This window comes from Silene latifolia, chromosome 2, assembly GCF_048544455.1.
Source record: "Silene latifolia isolate original U9 population chromosome 2, ASM4854445v1, whole genome shotgun sequence".
Classification (NCBI taxonomy): domain Eukaryota; kingdom Viridiplantae; phylum Streptophyta; class Magnoliopsida; order Caryophyllales; family Caryophyllaceae; genus Silene; species Silene latifolia.
The window spans coordinates 181,868,269-181,886,197 of NC_133527.1; the positions used below are offsets into that span (position 1 = coordinate 181,868,269).

At 32.9% G+C, this 17,929-nt stretch overlaps 2 protein-coding genes across 2 annotated transcripts; one reads left to right on the forward strand and one right to left on the reverse strand.

Moving 5' to 3' along the window:
* The first annotated feature begins 8,191 nt into the window (after window positions 1-8,191).
* Window positions 8,192-9,832, forward strand: LOC141643592 (uncharacterized). Its single transcript, XM_074452798.1, has 3 exons — window positions 8,192-8,480; window positions 9,203-9,279; window positions 9,401-9,832. The coding sequence occupies exons 1-3, from the start codon at window positions 8,293-8,295 to the stop codon at window positions 9,589-9,591; spliced, it is 456 nt and encodes a 151-aa protein (XP_074308899.1). The 5' UTR covers window positions 8,192-8,292; the 3' UTR covers window positions 9,592-9,832.
* Window positions 9,833-9,983: 151 nt separating this feature from the next.
* LOC141643591 (uncharacterized) lies at window positions 9,984-16,781 on the reverse strand. Its single transcript, XM_074452797.1, has 8 exons — window positions 16,260-16,781; window positions 16,014-16,109; window positions 15,248-15,358; window positions 14,699-15,008; window positions 14,043-14,133; window positions 12,753-13,095; window positions 11,677-11,825; window positions 9,984-10,871 (listed from the first exon to the last, which is right to left on the reverse strand). The coding sequence occupies exons 1-8, from the start codon at window positions 16,557-16,559 to the stop codon at window positions 10,358-10,360; spliced, it is 1,914 nt and encodes a 637-aa protein (XP_074308898.1). The 5' UTR covers window positions 16,560-16,781; the 3' UTR covers window positions 9,984-10,357.
* Between the last annotated feature and the right edge of the window lie 1,148 nt (window positions 16,782-17,929).

Below are 17,929 nucleotides of genomic sequence, written 5' to 3' on the forward strand. Positions count from 1 at the left end.
GAATTTAAATGCCAGAATGATGAATTACTACAGTACACTTCAAAATCAACATGAAATTAAAAAAAATTATATTTATGCTATTTAAGTAATAATTATTGAAGTATATACAGAAAAATCATTTAGCATTAAATAAACCTGTATCAAAATAAAAATGCATTTTTTTTATTTAAAAAGTGACCAGTGATTAAGCCACTATCGAAATTAACGTCAAAAATACATAAAATAAAAATTATCTATTAAACTCAACAAATCTTATTAATTTACATCAACCACGTGCAATTACTTACCTAATGTGTTAAACAAATAAGAAGACTTAGTCACAAAAAAAAAAAAAAAAAGAGAACAAATAAGAAGACCTTGATCAAATATGAAAAAACTTCATATTTCAATAGTTTTTCATATTTTTACTTGATTTTTTTGTGTAAATTAGTTTGATAATCATTTTAATTTGTAAGATGAAGTAATTGAGAGAGTAAAAGATAAGAAAGATGAATCTTAAGATAAGAAATATGAATTTTGAATCAGTGAAAATAGAAAAAAAAATGGAGAAAGGATGAGAGTGGCGGTGATGGTAGTAGCTAGGTTTATATTTTGTAAATGAATACTCTATTAGTAAGATGGAGAGAGCATGAGACTTTGCGAATACAAATAGGTTTTCATTTATTTTGTTTCTTCATGTGCTTAAGTTGGATTAGGCTAATTATTATGGGCTTATGGAGTTATGGGTCGTTTTATACTTTTATTTTATTTTATTTTATTTTATTTTATTTTATGTATGCAGTAATTATTTAAGATGGACCACTTTCATATACGAAGTAGTTGATAATATCTCAAAATTAGTTCATGAACTAAAAATACGAGATGAACCATTATTTGTCGATTTAAACAAGTATAAACACTCATATACACATCTCGGCTTTGCAGCAATTCAACTGAAAATGATAACATTTTTCGAACTCGGGTGTGTTAGAAAAGATTTGTAATCTTAAATATCAAACCCATGCAATTTACCTTACTTAACATACTTATATTAAAGCCTTTATAAAATTGAACTGTTTTAATAATTTTTATTACTTAATGGTAAAAAAGTCATGTAAAAATTGTTAAATTTATTTTTTCAAACCATCATTCATAAAATATTAATTTTGACAAAGAAAAAACTAACATCTACATGTAGAAAAATACGGTCAAAGTTTAATCTTAGAGATTGTGAAAAAGCAAATGGGAAAAAAAAAATATGAAGAGAGTATTAATACTTATATTTTAATTTAATAATCATGAATTTTTTTACCAACTGGTCGAACACGGGTCGAGACCCTATAATAACGAGTTATTTCAAGTTTGGGTCAATCGGGTTGAGAGACCAGATTTATAGGTCTTTAACTTGAAGAAATTGGGTCGAGTCAGGGCGTTTTTACGAGAACGGGTCAAGTCTTGAATCGTAAAGCACTATAGCTATAATACATTGATAAATTGGGTTAATCTATATTTTGAAATATGAATGTACTACATACACATTATACCCTTTCACAAGACCAGGCCATATTTGTTTAACATAGCCTATCGAATCATATATCTATTTATTATTTTGTTGGCCAAGTATTTTGGGTCATAAATATTTAGAATAGTAAGCCATACTATAAAATATAAGGGGCTTATATAATCCCGTGTATACTTATAGTTTTCTACCAAATAAATCTAATGAAGTTTCACGACATAACATAATATTTTAATGACTGTATTATGTGATAAAAAATTTTAAATCATTTATATAACAACAAATTACATTATAATAGTATATAACGTGGTATAAACTTTAATTTTAAAGAGGGTAACAATCAACCTGAAAATGAACCTAATACAAGAACACAATTATTTTACATTCAGAGTATGTCTTCTAAGACCGTAATCCCGTATCATGCAAGATATGTGAGACATGCCATTAACTACATCAGAAACTAACAATTTTTTTCTTACAAACTATTAAATTGACAACTACTCTAGGAGAGAAGTCTTTAATAAACCTCATTGAAAAACAGTCTCATAAAAAAATCTTGGTATTATCAAATCTTAAACAACAAACCCGTGCAATTTGCACGGGTTTAAGACTAATCTATATTAAAGCAAAAGCAAATACTCATCTCTAATTAAGCCACGCCACTATCTACAAAAATATTTATGTTCTAAAATAACTGTATGTGGGCCATGCTTTATAAATTAATATTCAACTAGTTTTCAACCCGTGCAATTTGCACGGGTATGTTTTTAAGAATATTGATACAATGATTAACATTTAAAAAATGTTAACCAAAATACATGAATATTTTATACTATATTTCATTTATAATGATAATAGGCTAAAACACATGCAAAAATTACAAAAAGGTGACGTGGTTGCACGGATTTACGTGAAATGTTTCTGTATTTATAAAGATATGATTGTTAATATATATTAAAAACAACCCAGAAATTAATTAATATAAATTCGTAATTTATTTTCGCAGTACATATTTTACTCATTATATTACTTCTTGTACAAAATTTTCCTTTTGTTATCCTTACCAAAAACATGAAAACCTAATTCTTTCTACCTTCTCTCTATTGCCAACTCTCTCACCTCCAGCAAAAATGCGCAAAATTCTTCAAATTATGAACTCATCCATCTCCATCTTGTGTCGAGAAAACTGCCCAAGATCCAGAGCAATTCATTGTATTGCTCCATAATCGGCCATGAGTTCATCATCTTATAATTCATGAAATTGCCCACAAATTTTAAAATATATAAATTCAAAGAGAAAAACTTATGAAAATATTATATAATAAATAAAGATATAGAAGTTAGGAATTATTTTTAAAAAATACGGAGTATTATGTAATTTTTTTTTGAAAAAAGTCCTGAAATTATAGTTCAAAAGTATTTTCAAAAAATGTATTTTTTATTAAAAATTATTATTCACACCATACAACCATATTCTTTGAACTATTTTTTTAAAAGTATTTAATTTATTTTCAAAATTATTACTCATATGCAGTTTTTTATGATTTAAGGTTAATTATAAATTATTAATAACTCCCTTTTAAAATACACTTTTTAAAACTTACTCCCTTTTAAAAAAAAGTTTAAAAATTACACCCAAAATATCGCAAAAATTTAAAAATTGCTACCAAACCACTATATTTGCATTTTTATGACAAAAATACCCCTTATTTTTTTATTTTTTTCATATTACTACCCAACTCCATTACAACTATGCTCACCCTTCAACCACTCAAGGACTCCACGGCTAACCACCACAATCCTCCGCCAAACTTCACCACCATACTCGTCATATAAGAAATAAAATAAGGGGCATTTTTGTCATAAAAATGTAAAAGTAGTGGTTTGGGAACAATTTCTAAATTTTTGCAATATTATGGGTATAATTTTTAAACTTTTTTTAAAATTTTAAAAAGTGTATTTTAAAAGGGAGTTATTGATAATTTACTCTTAATTATATTCAATTTAAGGAGTAATTAACATCATTATTTATTATGGGTCCTGATTTTCGCAGTACACATTTTACTCATCGTAGTACACTATTGACAGTTATACCCCTCTCATTTCTCCTTCCAATTTCTCTTTCTAATTTCTCTCTAATCTTTTTTTGTCAGAATTTCTCTCTAATCTATTCTCTCTAATTTTACATATTATTCTCCTTTAATTTCACCCACCCTATATACTGCGTTCATAACTATTTACAATAATTCGCAACTCGCATTATCACTCGAGTCTCTACACCAAACATTTGTGTCAATGAATAGACTTATTTTTGTGATTTTAAGTTCTAACATCAAATCATCAATTACCAGCAAGCAGGGAGTAAATATTTGCAATGGCAAATTGAACATTGAAGGAAAGAAAAGAGAAAGAAAGAAAGAAATATGTAACCCGCAGTACATACTGTACTACATTGAATAAAACCAAAAACCTACTGTACAATTTAGAAACAAACCACGACGATTAATAATGGGAAAAATGTAGAGAAAATTAAGTTTTGATATTTTTTAAGGTAAGGGTAGACAAATGGAAAATTTGGTGCAAAAAGTACTATAATGAGTAAAAATTATACTGCGAAAATAAATTCCGTTTATTTAATGGATCAATCTATTGAAATTAAACCTTTTCTTTTTACAAAGTTTGTGCTCGACTTTTGAGATGTATTGCGGTAACGACATTGAATATTTGGTATCATTACGGCTTTTTTTTTTTGCTTATAAAATGAGTTATATATGAGCAAATTTAATACTAACGGTTAGATCTCAGTTAGCTGACATCTATTATTACTTTTATGGCTATACCATGCACCCAAGAGTATGGTGCATGGTACTACCATCAGTTTTTTTTAATTGTAATGTAATTAGTGGGTAGTCATTAAAAGGTGCATATATATTTAAAATGACTTTATTTTTAATCTAACTACCAATTTAAAAAAAAAAATCACTAATGTTCATAATATTTTTTACTCAATAAAAAAGATCATACTTGCTATATTTTGAAACTCGGTTATAACTTTAAATATATATTCACAAAATTTAAGTGACATATTCACATGTTAAATTGTGTGAATATGTATATTTTGTTAAATGAATATCTGTGAATAACTCAATAAAATGTTTGTTGTTCATATGAACAAGTAAGTAGTTTTAAACCCGTGCAAAACTGCACGGGTATGTATTTGGGCCGGTATTAATGTTTTTAGATGTATCTTTTTCTTTTTTTTTTGCATTTCTATTGTACTTATCTAGTTGGTTTGAATCATCGATCTACATAATTAATGTTTAAACTTGTTACAAATACTTGTTCACATGCAATGGTTTAAGAGGAAATAACAAAGAATATTTTTTTAAAAAATATATCGTACTATCTAGTTTTTAAAAATTATGCATGTAATTTATTCGCATTATATGTAATTCAGTCCCGTAATTAAATGTAATTCCTTTTCGTAATTATGTAATTTTATTATTATTTTTTTTTTTTAAATTATGTAATTCATTTATTTGTAATTAGTTTCATTTATTCCGATTTGTAATTCATTCCGCTTATATGCCATTAATTTCATTTATTCGGAATGTATAAAATTATTTCATAGTATTATTTCATAGTATTTGTTCTAAGACGGAATTTGTCGCATGTTTGTATAGCCGGAATTCTGGAGAAATAAATACATTGCACACTAACAGGTCCCACCATAACATGTATTTCCAAAAAAAAGGATGAATTAATGACGTGGCACGCCCTGGATTGAGTATTGTCTTCTGAATTAATAAAGATAAGATTACAGTGGACAAATAAAACCTCTATTAGCAAACCCCAACATTTAGGCGTTACACAACCTTCATTCCACACTAGTTTTAATCCCGTGCAAAAATTGCACGGGGTTACTTATTAAACAATTGCTATTATTAAATTATGAATGAAAAAAATGTAGAAATATTGAAATTCAAATATATAAAATTATTATTTTTATTTTGGTTACATACAAAATTATATATAAGAATATCAATCGACAATATTGAATATAGTAAAGACAATACCATTAATACAGTCGTTATTACATGAGACGGTTTTACACGGTGAGACGATTTCATTGTATATAAAAACAACTTACTTATTAGTATTAGATAAATAGTGTATTTGTAGAAATAAACCGTCTCACAGGGTGATCCGTCTTACTCTATAATTCGTGTCAATCTAAATAGGCTGAATAACAAACTGTTGGCTCAAAATCTAAATATGATTAAAATAGGCTTAAACAACCTCAAACTAACCCATTAAAATCCTAGTACATATCGCCAAAGCCCCCACCTTCACCTAATAGTAGTAAATCAGTAATGCTAACCTAACATACTTCACATACCTCTTTCTCCCTCGCTCTCTCTCATCAAACACACCGTCACCAGTCACCGTCATTATATCACTCCCTTAAACTCATTCTCTCACTTATGTATCTACTTTATCTCTCGTAAATCTCATGGATTCATAGTCCCTATAATTTCTCTCTATAATCCTCATTCTTTAAACAATATATCATCTTCTTACTCGATAATGTTTACCTAATTGTCAATCTCTCTCACTATCAGCTATGTTGGTTTCATTTTTTGTTCATGTTTCTGTGATTTTTTTTATTCAATTTCTCATAGATCTGATGGTTATTTTTCTAAAAGTTGATTTTTTATTTTTTTATAAATTATAAAATTATTAGTGAATATCATAGATCTAATGAGTATTATTTTTTTAAATAAAATTACTCAATATAAGTAAGTATGTGTTTTTAAATAATATTCTTTTTACTTTATTTCATTGCCTATGTTATGTTTAAATTATTTTTTTTTCATTTACTTATAACTTATTTTCTATTTTGAATGTAATCTTCCCCTTTTTTGAAGTTTCTTTATTTTATTTTATTTTTTGACAAAACAATAGAGTATTTCTAAGAACGGAAATCAAATCTATTAAATTTAAATGACTTGAATATTTTCTGAAGAATATTTATCAATTAAATTCCTAAATCTTATTTTTTATATAAGTTTTTTATGGTTTAATGGCATATTTTTCCTATACTGAATTACAGGATTTTTAAAGAGATTATTTTGAAATAAATTGTTAAATTTAATTTTCAGATTTTTTTTGAAGATTTTAAAACAATTTTTTCAAAAGAGATAAGTAATTTTTAAATGTTAAATATTTGTAATCACTTTCTTGAGATAATTTAAAAGAATTAGATTATATTAATTCAAATTAGATTAGCTTAGATTATACGGAGTATTAATACAATGATTTTATTATAAAAACGTGCAAAATAAACTCAAAATCATTTTCTTCGGAGTAATTTTTCAGATTTGAATTGGGTGGAGGAGATGAGAGGATAGAGGGTAATTAAATGGTGTATAGAACATGGTGGGTCTTATATTGACCAAATTTCTAAAAAATTCTAGCCAATGGGAAGTCTTGAAAGAACCTAGCTTTTATATTAGGTAGATATATGACATAGGATGTGCTTTATTTTTTTTATTTTTTTTATTTAATATTAATTCACATAATTCGGTTTTTTATATTTGTTTATGTGAATTATGTCCATTCTAATCCAATTTACGGAGTATTTGTTTTGGCCAATAGGTCGTTTACTTTTCTTTTTTTAGGGAAGTAAATTTATTAACATTGATACATAGATGATTGATTGTATCACTCACAAGCTTGATTATTCTAAATTCACATATAATTTGTTGAATTAGGTAACGCTTTTTCAAAACTTTTTTGTTGATTTTTTTGCACTCTATTAGTGTGTTACAAATTTACAATCGAATATTTTTTTGATTTCGTCTAATTTTAGACTGCTCTAAAAAATCTATGTACACATTTTTTTTTTGGCGATTTTTATTGGTCTAATATGTTGCATACAAGGTGTTCGAGGAAATTCTTAAATAAAATTTTAACTTTTGAGTCACTGATATATACACCTACTTAGACCTGTCAAACGGGTTGGGCGGAGCGGGTCACATGGCTTGGGGTCGGAATACAAGTCGGTCATACGGGTCAGATTAGTGTCAGAATACGGGTCAAAATATAATTTCTAACGCCTTTTTTTTACAATTTTTGTAATTAATTTTTTTTTAAAAAAAGTAAAACATATTTAAAATTAATATTTTAATCATAATTAATATTAAATTAATTATATTAACATAAGTATAAAATAAAGTTTTTTAATAATACTAATTTTGCAACACATTGGCTTTTCACTATATGTGGTAACTATTGTCGATTACATGTACCTAAATTGATTGATGGTCTTATAATTATAAAAAATGCATATTTTCACCCAAAAAACAAATTATAAAAATGCATTTGAATTTCAAAAGTTAATTATTCATTTTTTTTCCATATATTTTAGTGATAACAAATGCTTTAATAACCCGTGCAATTTTACACGGGTTAAAACTAGTTCTCCTTTATACCTTGATCTTTACATGTATAAAATATGTGTAAATATTTCATTGGACGAACCGAATATCTTAGATTAAGAACCAACCAAAGGCAAATCATAGAACAACATACAAATGTAGCAACACGGGAATGAAATAAACGGCCAAATGGCAAATAAAACGACGCCGTATTATTTTGAAAACGATTCTTACGGAGCTAAATTCTCTGCTCCTTTGCTTCCACATTATTTCCTAGATTTATAAGTTTTCTATAACTCCACATTTTATAAATTTATCTTTTCTAATACAAAATAAAAGTAAATAAAAAGAGAGATGGAAGGCAAAAGGGCAGTGTCGACGATATGGTTGGTGGTTTTGGTGGCGGTGATAGTGGTGGCTACGAATGTAGAAATGTGCTACGCGTCCGTCGATGAGCTAACCCTGGATAAGATGAAGGAAAGTGCTGAAGAAGCCAAGGACAATTGGGGTGATTGGTTAAATAATAAGATCTCAGGATCCGAGTAATTATTCCTCGCTTTATTTAAATCTGTTCGACTTGATCTATGAAAATATACACAAATTCTCATTATAGATGGACACTATCCGTTTATACGTATAGACGGATACCATTTCTCCTCACAAAATATCCATTTGCCATAAAGTGTGAAGCACATGGGGGTGCCCCACCTTGTCCCCCTACCCATTTTATTAGAAGTCTTTACCCGTCTGTTCGCCCCACCCATCTATATCAAGACCTATTGGAAAATATAACCTTGATATGTTTTCAAAAATATTTTTCATGAGTACGTAAACTACGTAGGACTTAATAATAGCGAATTAGAATGTATGTTAATGTCTAGCTTTTGCTCTTTATTTTTCCATGACGACTTATATTTACGTTTCAAAAAGAATAAAAATATTGGCATTTTTATGAATGTGGTAAGTATATTTTGTAATTGACAAAATATTACGGAGTAGAATATAGACTTATAAGTCGAGGACGTATTATCATGAGACCGACATCACACGGTCTCCCCTAGATTAGTGTGATTAAAGGTTGTCTTACACAATTTGCTAATAATTTGCCTAGCTAAAGGTCACATTTTATCAAATTTATGGAGTGCAAGATCTTTCATGGTGGTCACTACGTAAATAAAACATTAAAAGATCAATTTAGACGATTTCAGTCTAAAAGAACAGGGCATAAGCCAAGTTGAGGAATGTGTTAATTGATTGTCGACAGAAAAGAGGGCGTGGACACGGAAGACGTGAAGAAAGGAGCTGAAGATATGATGAACAAAGCCAAAGATTCAGCTTCTGGTAATTTCATCTCCTCTCTTAAGACTCATTTGAACAAGCAAATATAAATTCATTAATCGTTGAATGACCGACACGGAAAACATGAAGAAAGCCTCTGTATTGACACTATTTTCATCTACAGATGCATCACGCTATGTATCTGACAAGGTGGAAGCAGCAAAGGAGTCGGATACAATGTCCGATGCAAAGGGAACAGCCTCTGACTTGTACGAAGGCGCCAAAGACAAAGCTGAGGGGATGTTCGACTGGGCCAAACAAAAATTCGGAGAAGCATATGGATCGGTCACGGAGAAAACCTCTGATACAAGTTAAGGTTGCTCAGAAGCTTAAATGAAGCTCAGCAATCGTTCCTAATACTCGTATAAGATATGCTAAAGATATGTAGTCTGTATATGATGAATCAGAGATTCGCCGATATGATCTTATATTCTTATCTATTGTCCTTGATCATATAGGTTTTTACTTTGGAAAAATCGGTATTATACATTTGTTATGTCTGTTTTTCTTTATTTCTAAAATGAGACATTTTCAAGCTGTGTAGAGTTCGGACAAATCAAACCTACAACTGCGTACCCAAATAGGAGGATAGCGGTCTCCCTTTTTCAGATACAAAAAAATGCCAAGGTCTAGAGTTCCTGTATATTGCGCCTCAACGTATAGTACCAATGTACGATAACATCTGAAAACTTCTTTAACTTCTTGTTGCAGAACAATGGCGACTTGCTGAGAGTGCCCATGACATAATTTAATGGCAGAAATTACATTGTATCGTCCATACATACAAAAATGGTCGACATCTAACTAATAAAAAATCAACTTTCTTATTTTCGCACGCGCTAGTAAGCTCTGTCAGATCTCTCGTAAAATGAAATAGATTCTGATACTGATTACTAGTACAAACTGGAGCATCATTCTCCCATACCTCCTCCACATCTCTCCCTGAACCGACATTCCCCTGTCAATAAATACCCTAATCGTATATAAAACCTCGAAACTTCCCCCAATCAAATCATTTCACATAAAAAATTATTAAAGGGGAATATTCGAGAAAGTAGAAACTCAACCAAAGTGGAACTGATTAAGAAGATTGTCCGCCTTCGGTAGCCAGCTTCAATCTTTGATGGTGCTCGGAAACCTTGTAATCGACAATTTCCGCAAATAGTTGATTGTCTAAGGAGCAATCTGGCCTGCCATAGACGGCCGCTTGGATGCTGGCCACCAGCTTGGCTATTTCACGGCCGGAGAATCCATCTGTCTTTTTTGCGGCCTCACGAATCACATCGTCAGAGAGATCTGTAATGGTTATCGACTGAGGCTTCTTTCTAATTTTAAATACTGGACCCTTGTCCCCGTTTCCATTTTGGCCAGAAAGGTACTTGTTCACATAGAGCTTGATCAACTTGTACCGCTCTTCTTCCCCGGGAAGCGGGAATTCAATCACTTCATCAATACGATCTGTGACAGCACTATCGAGATCACCCGGACGGTTGGTGGCAAGCACGAGGACTATGTCTCTTGACTGGTCTCCGGTCCGGAAAAGCAATGCATTCAGCGCACTTCTCTGAGCTTCACTCATGTATGTGCTGTTCCGCCTATAAAACAAGAGGGTAATCATTAGCATTCAAAGCTCATAGATGCTATCTATGACTCTCAAGAACTATTTGACCGCTGAACTAATGTAAACCCTAGAAGTCATGTTAAACCAGGTAACGGGTGACCGCCATGTCGCTAACATCTCATATAATGTGATACCCTAATCTAATTTTTTGTTTTGGGGTAAAGGTGGCCACAACAGTTTTGATGCAGACAGATTCCGAAGTAAGGTCATAAATAATTAATCTAATTTGTTCAATACAGTGAGATCAGTTCGCTATTTATTAGTGTTTCCCTAAAACTTGCTAATAAATCCTCATTCAACTCTGCTTGCTTCAAACTGGTCTCAGCTAAACATTATCAAGGAAATTAAAGAGTTTCTAAACTAGCATAGGTACTAATATGCAGTTTGCATGAGTATGCTGTATGCATCTTTCGAGATTCTGATAAATGCAGAGCAAAATTTAACAGAATGTTGCCAACTTAATAGCCTTTCATGCAATCATATGTTTATTAGAAATCTCACTCAGTTTCTATCATTCAACAACATTTTAAACGGAGCTTCTTTTTCTTTTTCATCATGCATGTGAAATTCATTCCAAATCCCGATTCAAGATTTCTTTTACCAAGAGAGCCTAGGTTATGGCCATTAACCATAGCAGCTTGCATAATGGTCTTCCTAAGGTTGCTATACTCATTCTTGAAAGACATTTAGTTGCCATACCTTACTTCCCAACCCCAAACCAGAGTATTCCCATTTTACGCAGGCAATACACTCAACTGATGAAAAGATATTGTACTTACTCGCAGAGGAATGCATCAGCCTCATCAATGAAGAGCAGTAATCCTTTCTTTGACTTTTTGGCCCAGTCAAAAATTTCATGGATCTTAGTAACAGCTTGTGGGCCCAAAGGTGCAACATCACCTCCAGTCATCATGGCATAATCCAATCCCTGCTCAATATATAAAATAGGCAAGTGAGATAGGAAATAACGGAAATTATGTCGTTCAACAACAAACACTGGGGTGTAAAGAATAGTATTGTAAATGAAAACTTCATACTCAGATTATACCTGAAATAAGTAGCTAACATAATCAAATGGTGTAATAGATAAATACAAGATTGTAGAGGCTCATGCATATGGAACACACATACCAATTTGTCATTGGCTTCTATTAACATGCAGAAATTAGAACGGGATGAAAAAAGACAACAATTAAGCAAGTCCTGTGGTTTAAAAATTAATGCCCTAAGTAACTGATCGTCTTATTGCATATATACCAGTCTGCTCTAAAAATTGATCCACTAATCATAGAACATTACAGAAACAAGTAAGCAATACTCAGGAACTGATCTCACACAAGCAATACAGCATAGTATGGAGTAATTACAAATGTAGCACAAATTTTATTTTATTTTATTTTATTTTATTTTAATTCAAGCTCCATAAAAATATACTCCAAAATGAAAGACTGCTTCTAGGTTTTAGGTGGAGTACCACTAAGGCACTAAGTCACTCCATATAGAAAAAAGTTACAGAGACCTGCCATCTTTTCTAAATCTAGATCCACTCTCGAGCTCACATAAATCAGATATATATACATACTTCAAAATGAAAGACTGCTTCTAGGTTTTAGGTGGGTGCATTAGATTTAATCTAAATACTCACCTTAATAAGTCATAACATACTGAAGTATGTGAGTATAAGGTCCTAACAAAACTGCACATCAACGGCAGAAATAAGGTTCAGAGAACTAAGGTTGTCTGGGCTAAAGTGATCAGACACCACATGTGACGGTCTAGCAAAGTTGAAGAGAACTGTACAATAGCTTCCTAACCTAACAAAAAGCAAAATCCTGGAAAGTGAGACCATACTTACCGATTTTCTAGCTATTTCCCTTGCAACTAGCGTTTTACCCGTGCCTGGTGGCCCGTAAAAAAGCATATTACGGAAAGGTGCTTGGTGAACTTTTGTATTTGCTGTAGCTCGTGCAAGTTGCTCAATTCTTCGCTGTAATGACGTGTGAAGAACAACATTATCAAACCCAGACTTAATTGTTGAATCTACTGTTGCACCAGCTGATGTACTAAATCTCAGCAAATTTTTCTGCCCACGTGAAGGCAAAGCTAACGAAGGGAACTTAGACATTGATGATTCTCGAATCAAAGATGGTTGGCCTAGTATACGGTTAATGTATCCCCAGGAAACTCTAGCGCCTTCTCTGCAAGAGACAGCAAATGTCGGATGACATGAATGAGATCACAAGGCAACCTCTACTACTGAAAGTTCAACATACATGAAATTTTGTTTTAAATAGCAATAAGTCTCTCTTAAGACGGATATAAATTAAAACGGGTCAAATACATGCCCAATGTTGTCAGGATCGGGATTCTACTTTGGATCGATGGAGAGGGTAGGATCGAATCGGTAGAATCGAATCGTAGAATCGTAAGATTCTACAAACTCACCAAATATAATTTTTTATTTGGTAAAAACATATAATTGAAAATCAAAACACTTATTTATTAATATTTATTCATAAAATATTGGTAATTAATTATTTTGGTATCATTGTATGAACAACTTTCACGAAATTTGGGTTTTACGGTGTCATTATATAAAAATATATATTAATTTTTTTTATTATGGAATCGGATCGTAAGATCGTAAAATCGTAGGATCGTATTATGATCCCATCTCTAGAAATTTTCAAATTAATAGGATCGTAAGATTCTACAACTATGATAGAATCGTAGGATCCAGGATCGGTCAAACATTTTTGGATCGTAAAATCGTAGAATCGTTGGATCGAATCGCGATTCTGACAACAATGTACATGCCACTTGCATAGATAAAGACAAGTCTTTTCCTAATATCAAGGCATTTTGTTTTTGTCTTATAGATGAAAGTGGTAGCTATTTGACCCGTCTTAAGCTTAAGACGGATAGTGTCCGTCTTAAATGAGAATTTGTATTTAAATAGAAACACTTGCTTGTAATACACTACTTGTAAATTCTCAAACCATTTGATTCGTTCCATGGAATGTAAGTTGCCTATAAAGGAACCTTGTGCATCAATTGAAGGAACCATAATATGAAGTAGCTTGAAGAAAACTTAGAGCATAATGATGTATGGCTGGAGGCAACGAGCAAAAATAAAAGTAGGTACCTGGTTGTATAAACTCCAGCAGCAAGAGCAGTTACTCCACCAACAGTCATAAATAACTTACTTCGATCGGTCAGTAAATCTCTAAGGCCACCTGCAGAAAATCAGATAAGCAATGTATAAAAGGCTTTAACAACATAGCAAAAGTCCTATATATGGAAGATTTGCAGCCATATTCCCGTGTGCAAAAACAAAAGGGATTCGGCAGATCACCAAGTCTTGCAGAGAGGTGAAATTTGATAATAGTAGAACATCATCCAGATTGAAAAGAGGCAAGCTAACATCAGTGACTTCCAGGCGCCCATGCAAGCAAGGACATCACTTAAGGGTTTACATATAGGTATTATTTGTCTTGACGGGCGAGGGAGAAGAGAAGGGGGGGGGGGGGGTCACAGCAGGAAACGTGGACAGTAAAGCAGGTCGGGGGGGGGGGGGGGGGGTCACAGCAGGAAACGTGGACAGTAAAGCAGGTCATGAACACGTAGTACATCAAATTTAAATTAACCAACTTTAAAATTAACTTTTATAGCCGTGCTCAACATGAAGAGACCTATGAAGCAGGACTGAACCATAAGAATATTTGAACACTTGCAAGTTAGTGCCAGCCATGCCCATAGCAAGCACAGGTTTTGACTAATACTCCATGTTTAGTAGATTACCTTCAACATGCCCAAATGTTGTATTAATTGCTGCAAGCCACTTTTCTTTTTCCCCACTCAGCCGGTCTATAAGCATTCTCCTATTCTGATCCTCGGTCAATTTTGCTTCATGAGCCCGGGCTTCGGCTTCTGCCATGGCCTTAACTCGTATGGTCTCCTGTTCAATTTGAGCTCTCTCTTTCTCCGTTTGACGCTGTTGAGCCTGAATCTGCTCCTCCGTGGCTCGACGTGCTTTTTCTTGACGCCAGGAAGATTCCTCTTGCATTCTGACCAGTTCAGCATTATTTCGTCTTTGAGTTTCATGGTCATGCTGCAAAATGTGTCACAATAGTTATTAGGAACAAGGGAACGAAAACGTCTAAGAAAATAGAGTTCACTGGCATTGTCTGGAGACAGAAAAGAAACAGCCTCAAATTACTAACTACATACAAAACATGAAAAACAGTATGTAACGAGATACAAAACAAGAGGGTAAAAAAGAATTGCAGAATTTGGTAAGAATTAGCGATTGGTAATGCAATAATTTGTGAGAAAAGTGATTGTACTTGCCTGCATTCTTTTTCTGGCCAGTTCGTCTTCTTGTCGCATCACTTGAGCTTTAACTTGGGCTTGTTGCTGATACAATTGCCTCTGTTCTTCAGCCATACCCTGTTGTCTTTCCTGCAAGCCAGACGATTGCCCTTGGTTATCTAATTTGAAAGAAATTATGTAATTTTGCTGTATATTTACCTACGACTGTCCATAAACACTATATAATGTTAGAATAAGGATGACAAAGCCTGTCCTATAATCAGAACTGATAATTAGGTCAACCACATGCTCAAAGTACCAATCGTGATACCACAAAATCGACTTTCAAACCTTACTTCGTACGCCCATCACCTTTACAGAGGAAAGGGGTGAATATTATAATATATACCAAACACATACTAGTCCCAAAAAAGAGGCCGAAAACATTGGTAACACAATGGTTATTTTCCGCATAACAAAGCAACAATCTCAACCAATTATAAGCACAAATACAAAATATTCCGCATCAAAAATCTATCTCTCTTACAAACCACTAACCCGTCCCACCTTCGTATGAGAATGTTTACTTTCCTAAACCCCATACCATAGCTTTTAATTACGACGAAAACATTGTTCTTAGCAAATGTACACAAAGTTCAAGCTACAACAGCTTTTCCCCAAATTCTCATATCCCTTACAATCAAAGGAAGGCCTCTACACTTTAAGCAACAAACTCTACTAGTTTTGCACCATATGTAAGCGAATTCGTAATAAAAGGAGAGAAAGAGAGAAGAGAACAACTTACAATAGCTTTCTGAATATGATGAATCTCCATTTTAATTTTGTCAACTTCAAGCTCTTGTAATCGAGTCTTCTCCTGATTCCTCATTACTTCAAAAACCTAAATCATCCAATCACAATAACATTCATAAATCACCATCAATTACTAATTAACTACTTTTTTTTCCTTTGTGAGCGGTATTTTAATCGAAAGGTAAACAAATGAACGAGATACATACGATATTTAAAATTCGATATCGAAATTACAAACCTGTTTATTATAAGGAGAATTATTAATTTCACGGAGAGCTTTAGCACCGCGTTCAAGATGATCAGGATCGAAACCCGGGGAGCGACCAGTAGATTCGTCGGCGGAGTTGGCGTCATTATCCGGCGAAGAAGAATTATCCGACGATGACGGTGGCGGCGACGGAGAGCGAGACTTAGAGAAGGTGGGAAACCATGAAGGTACGTCGGCGTAAGCGTGGTTAGAAGGTGTTGATAGAGACGCCACCGTTGCTGCCGTCGCGGCGGCGCCGAGAGTTGAGAGCTTTGATGTCCCCGTCCCCATTGTTGAAGGCGGTGGAAGGGGTGAAATAAATGAGGGGTTTTGAAAGAGGGGTTTATTTAGGGTTTAATGTTTGACGGAAGGAAGGTTAAGAGGAGTGGGTGGGTAGGGGGTAGGAACAAGGGGTCGTGGTTGAGACTTGGACAAAAAGAAAGAAGGCAACAAAAAAAAAAAAAAAAAAAAAAAAAAAAAAAAAAAATTGTGACATACTATTGCTGCCTTGCTGGAAAGTTAAGAGGGATTGATATATAGCAACAGTAAGTGATGGGTCAAATACTCTTAAAATGGCGATAGTTTTGGGCCCTATTACGCAAGTTGTTGGTTGTCTTATGCGTAATGTGGTATGTTACTTGGTCCGTCTTTAGTTATAGACGGATAGTTGCCGTCTATAATGAGATTTTGTGTTGATATATATACTCTGATATGTTTACACTTATTTTATTGAGTAGGTCTCCTAAGAGACGGTCTCTTAATAAGCTTTATTGAGAGACCATTGCACAATTTTAAGAAAAAGTGGTACTAAAGGTAATAAAATAGGTACAAATCATGATTAATGATAAAATGGGTGCATTTATTATGTAAATAGGTACGAAATTACTATGTCAGTGTGTCACGATCAACAATAAAAAGGGTACGAAATACAAATAAAAGGGTAAGAAAGACTGGTCTCTCAATAACTTAGTGAGAGGTCGTCTATCCCAAGTTTTAGTGTATTTTATTTCCCCCTCAAAAATAAAGGAAGGGTAAATATATCACGGGAACCAAGGGAGTACAAGACTAGGGGTGAGCAAGTCCAGGCCCGAACTGGTAGAATAGACCGGATCGGGCTATTTGGTCGGAACCCGGACCGTATTCTTTTAGGTCCGATCCTTAGTCCTTATTTTTTGAAGTTTCGGTTTTGTCTGGTCCAAAGCCAGTTATTTGGGGTCCTATGAGAACCACTAAGATAATGAGAACTGTGAGAACCTTTCATAGTCCGTAGATCTTAGACAAATGAAGGGCTGGGATTAAACTTACTTTGAGCATGGTCCAACCCCTCTCATCCTTCAAATTTCTAACAATGTACGTTTTACTCATCTGTTCTCATCCTACTTTCTTTCTCCTCCTTCACCAAACTCCCTCTTCCGTGATAACCTCTTTTCATGCTTCTTTTCTTATACTCTTTGATTTCGAGCATCAGTACATCCTACTTCAATTTTGCTTCATTCTTCGTACTCGGTGATTTCATCATCAATTTTCCGACTTCGAGCAAATTAAAATTTAGGTAATTCCCCAATTTCTTTCTTATTCCTCAATTTTTATGATTTTTATGATTCAAATTAGTTGTTTAAGGCCGTATTCATGATTTGTACTTCATCCTTTTGTTTTTGTTG

Coding starts and splice junctions, on each gene's coding strand:
- LOC141643592 (XM_074452798.1), top strand. CDS start 8,293: ATGGAAGGCAAAAGGGCAGTGTCGACGATATGGTTGGTGGTTTTGGTG. Junction 8,481..9,202: donor AATAAGATCTCAGGATCCGA/GTAATTATTCCT, acceptor GATTGTCGACAG/AAAAGAGGGCGTGGACACGG. Junction 9,280..9,400: donor AGCCAAAGATTCAGCTTCTG/GTAATTTCATCT, acceptor TTTCATCTACAG/ATGCATCACGCTATGTATCT.
- LOC141643591 (XM_074452797.1), bottom strand. CDS start 16,559: ATGGGGACGGGGACATCAAAGCTCTCAACTCTCGGCGCCGCCGCGACG. Junction 11,826..12,752: donor GGGAAATAGCTAGAAAATCG/GTAAGTATGGTC, acceptor TATATTGAGCAG/GGATTGGATTATGCCATGAT. Junction 10,872..11,676: donor GCTGATGCATTCCTCTGCGA/GTAAGTACAATA, acceptor CTTGTTTTATAG/GCGGAACAGCACATACATGA.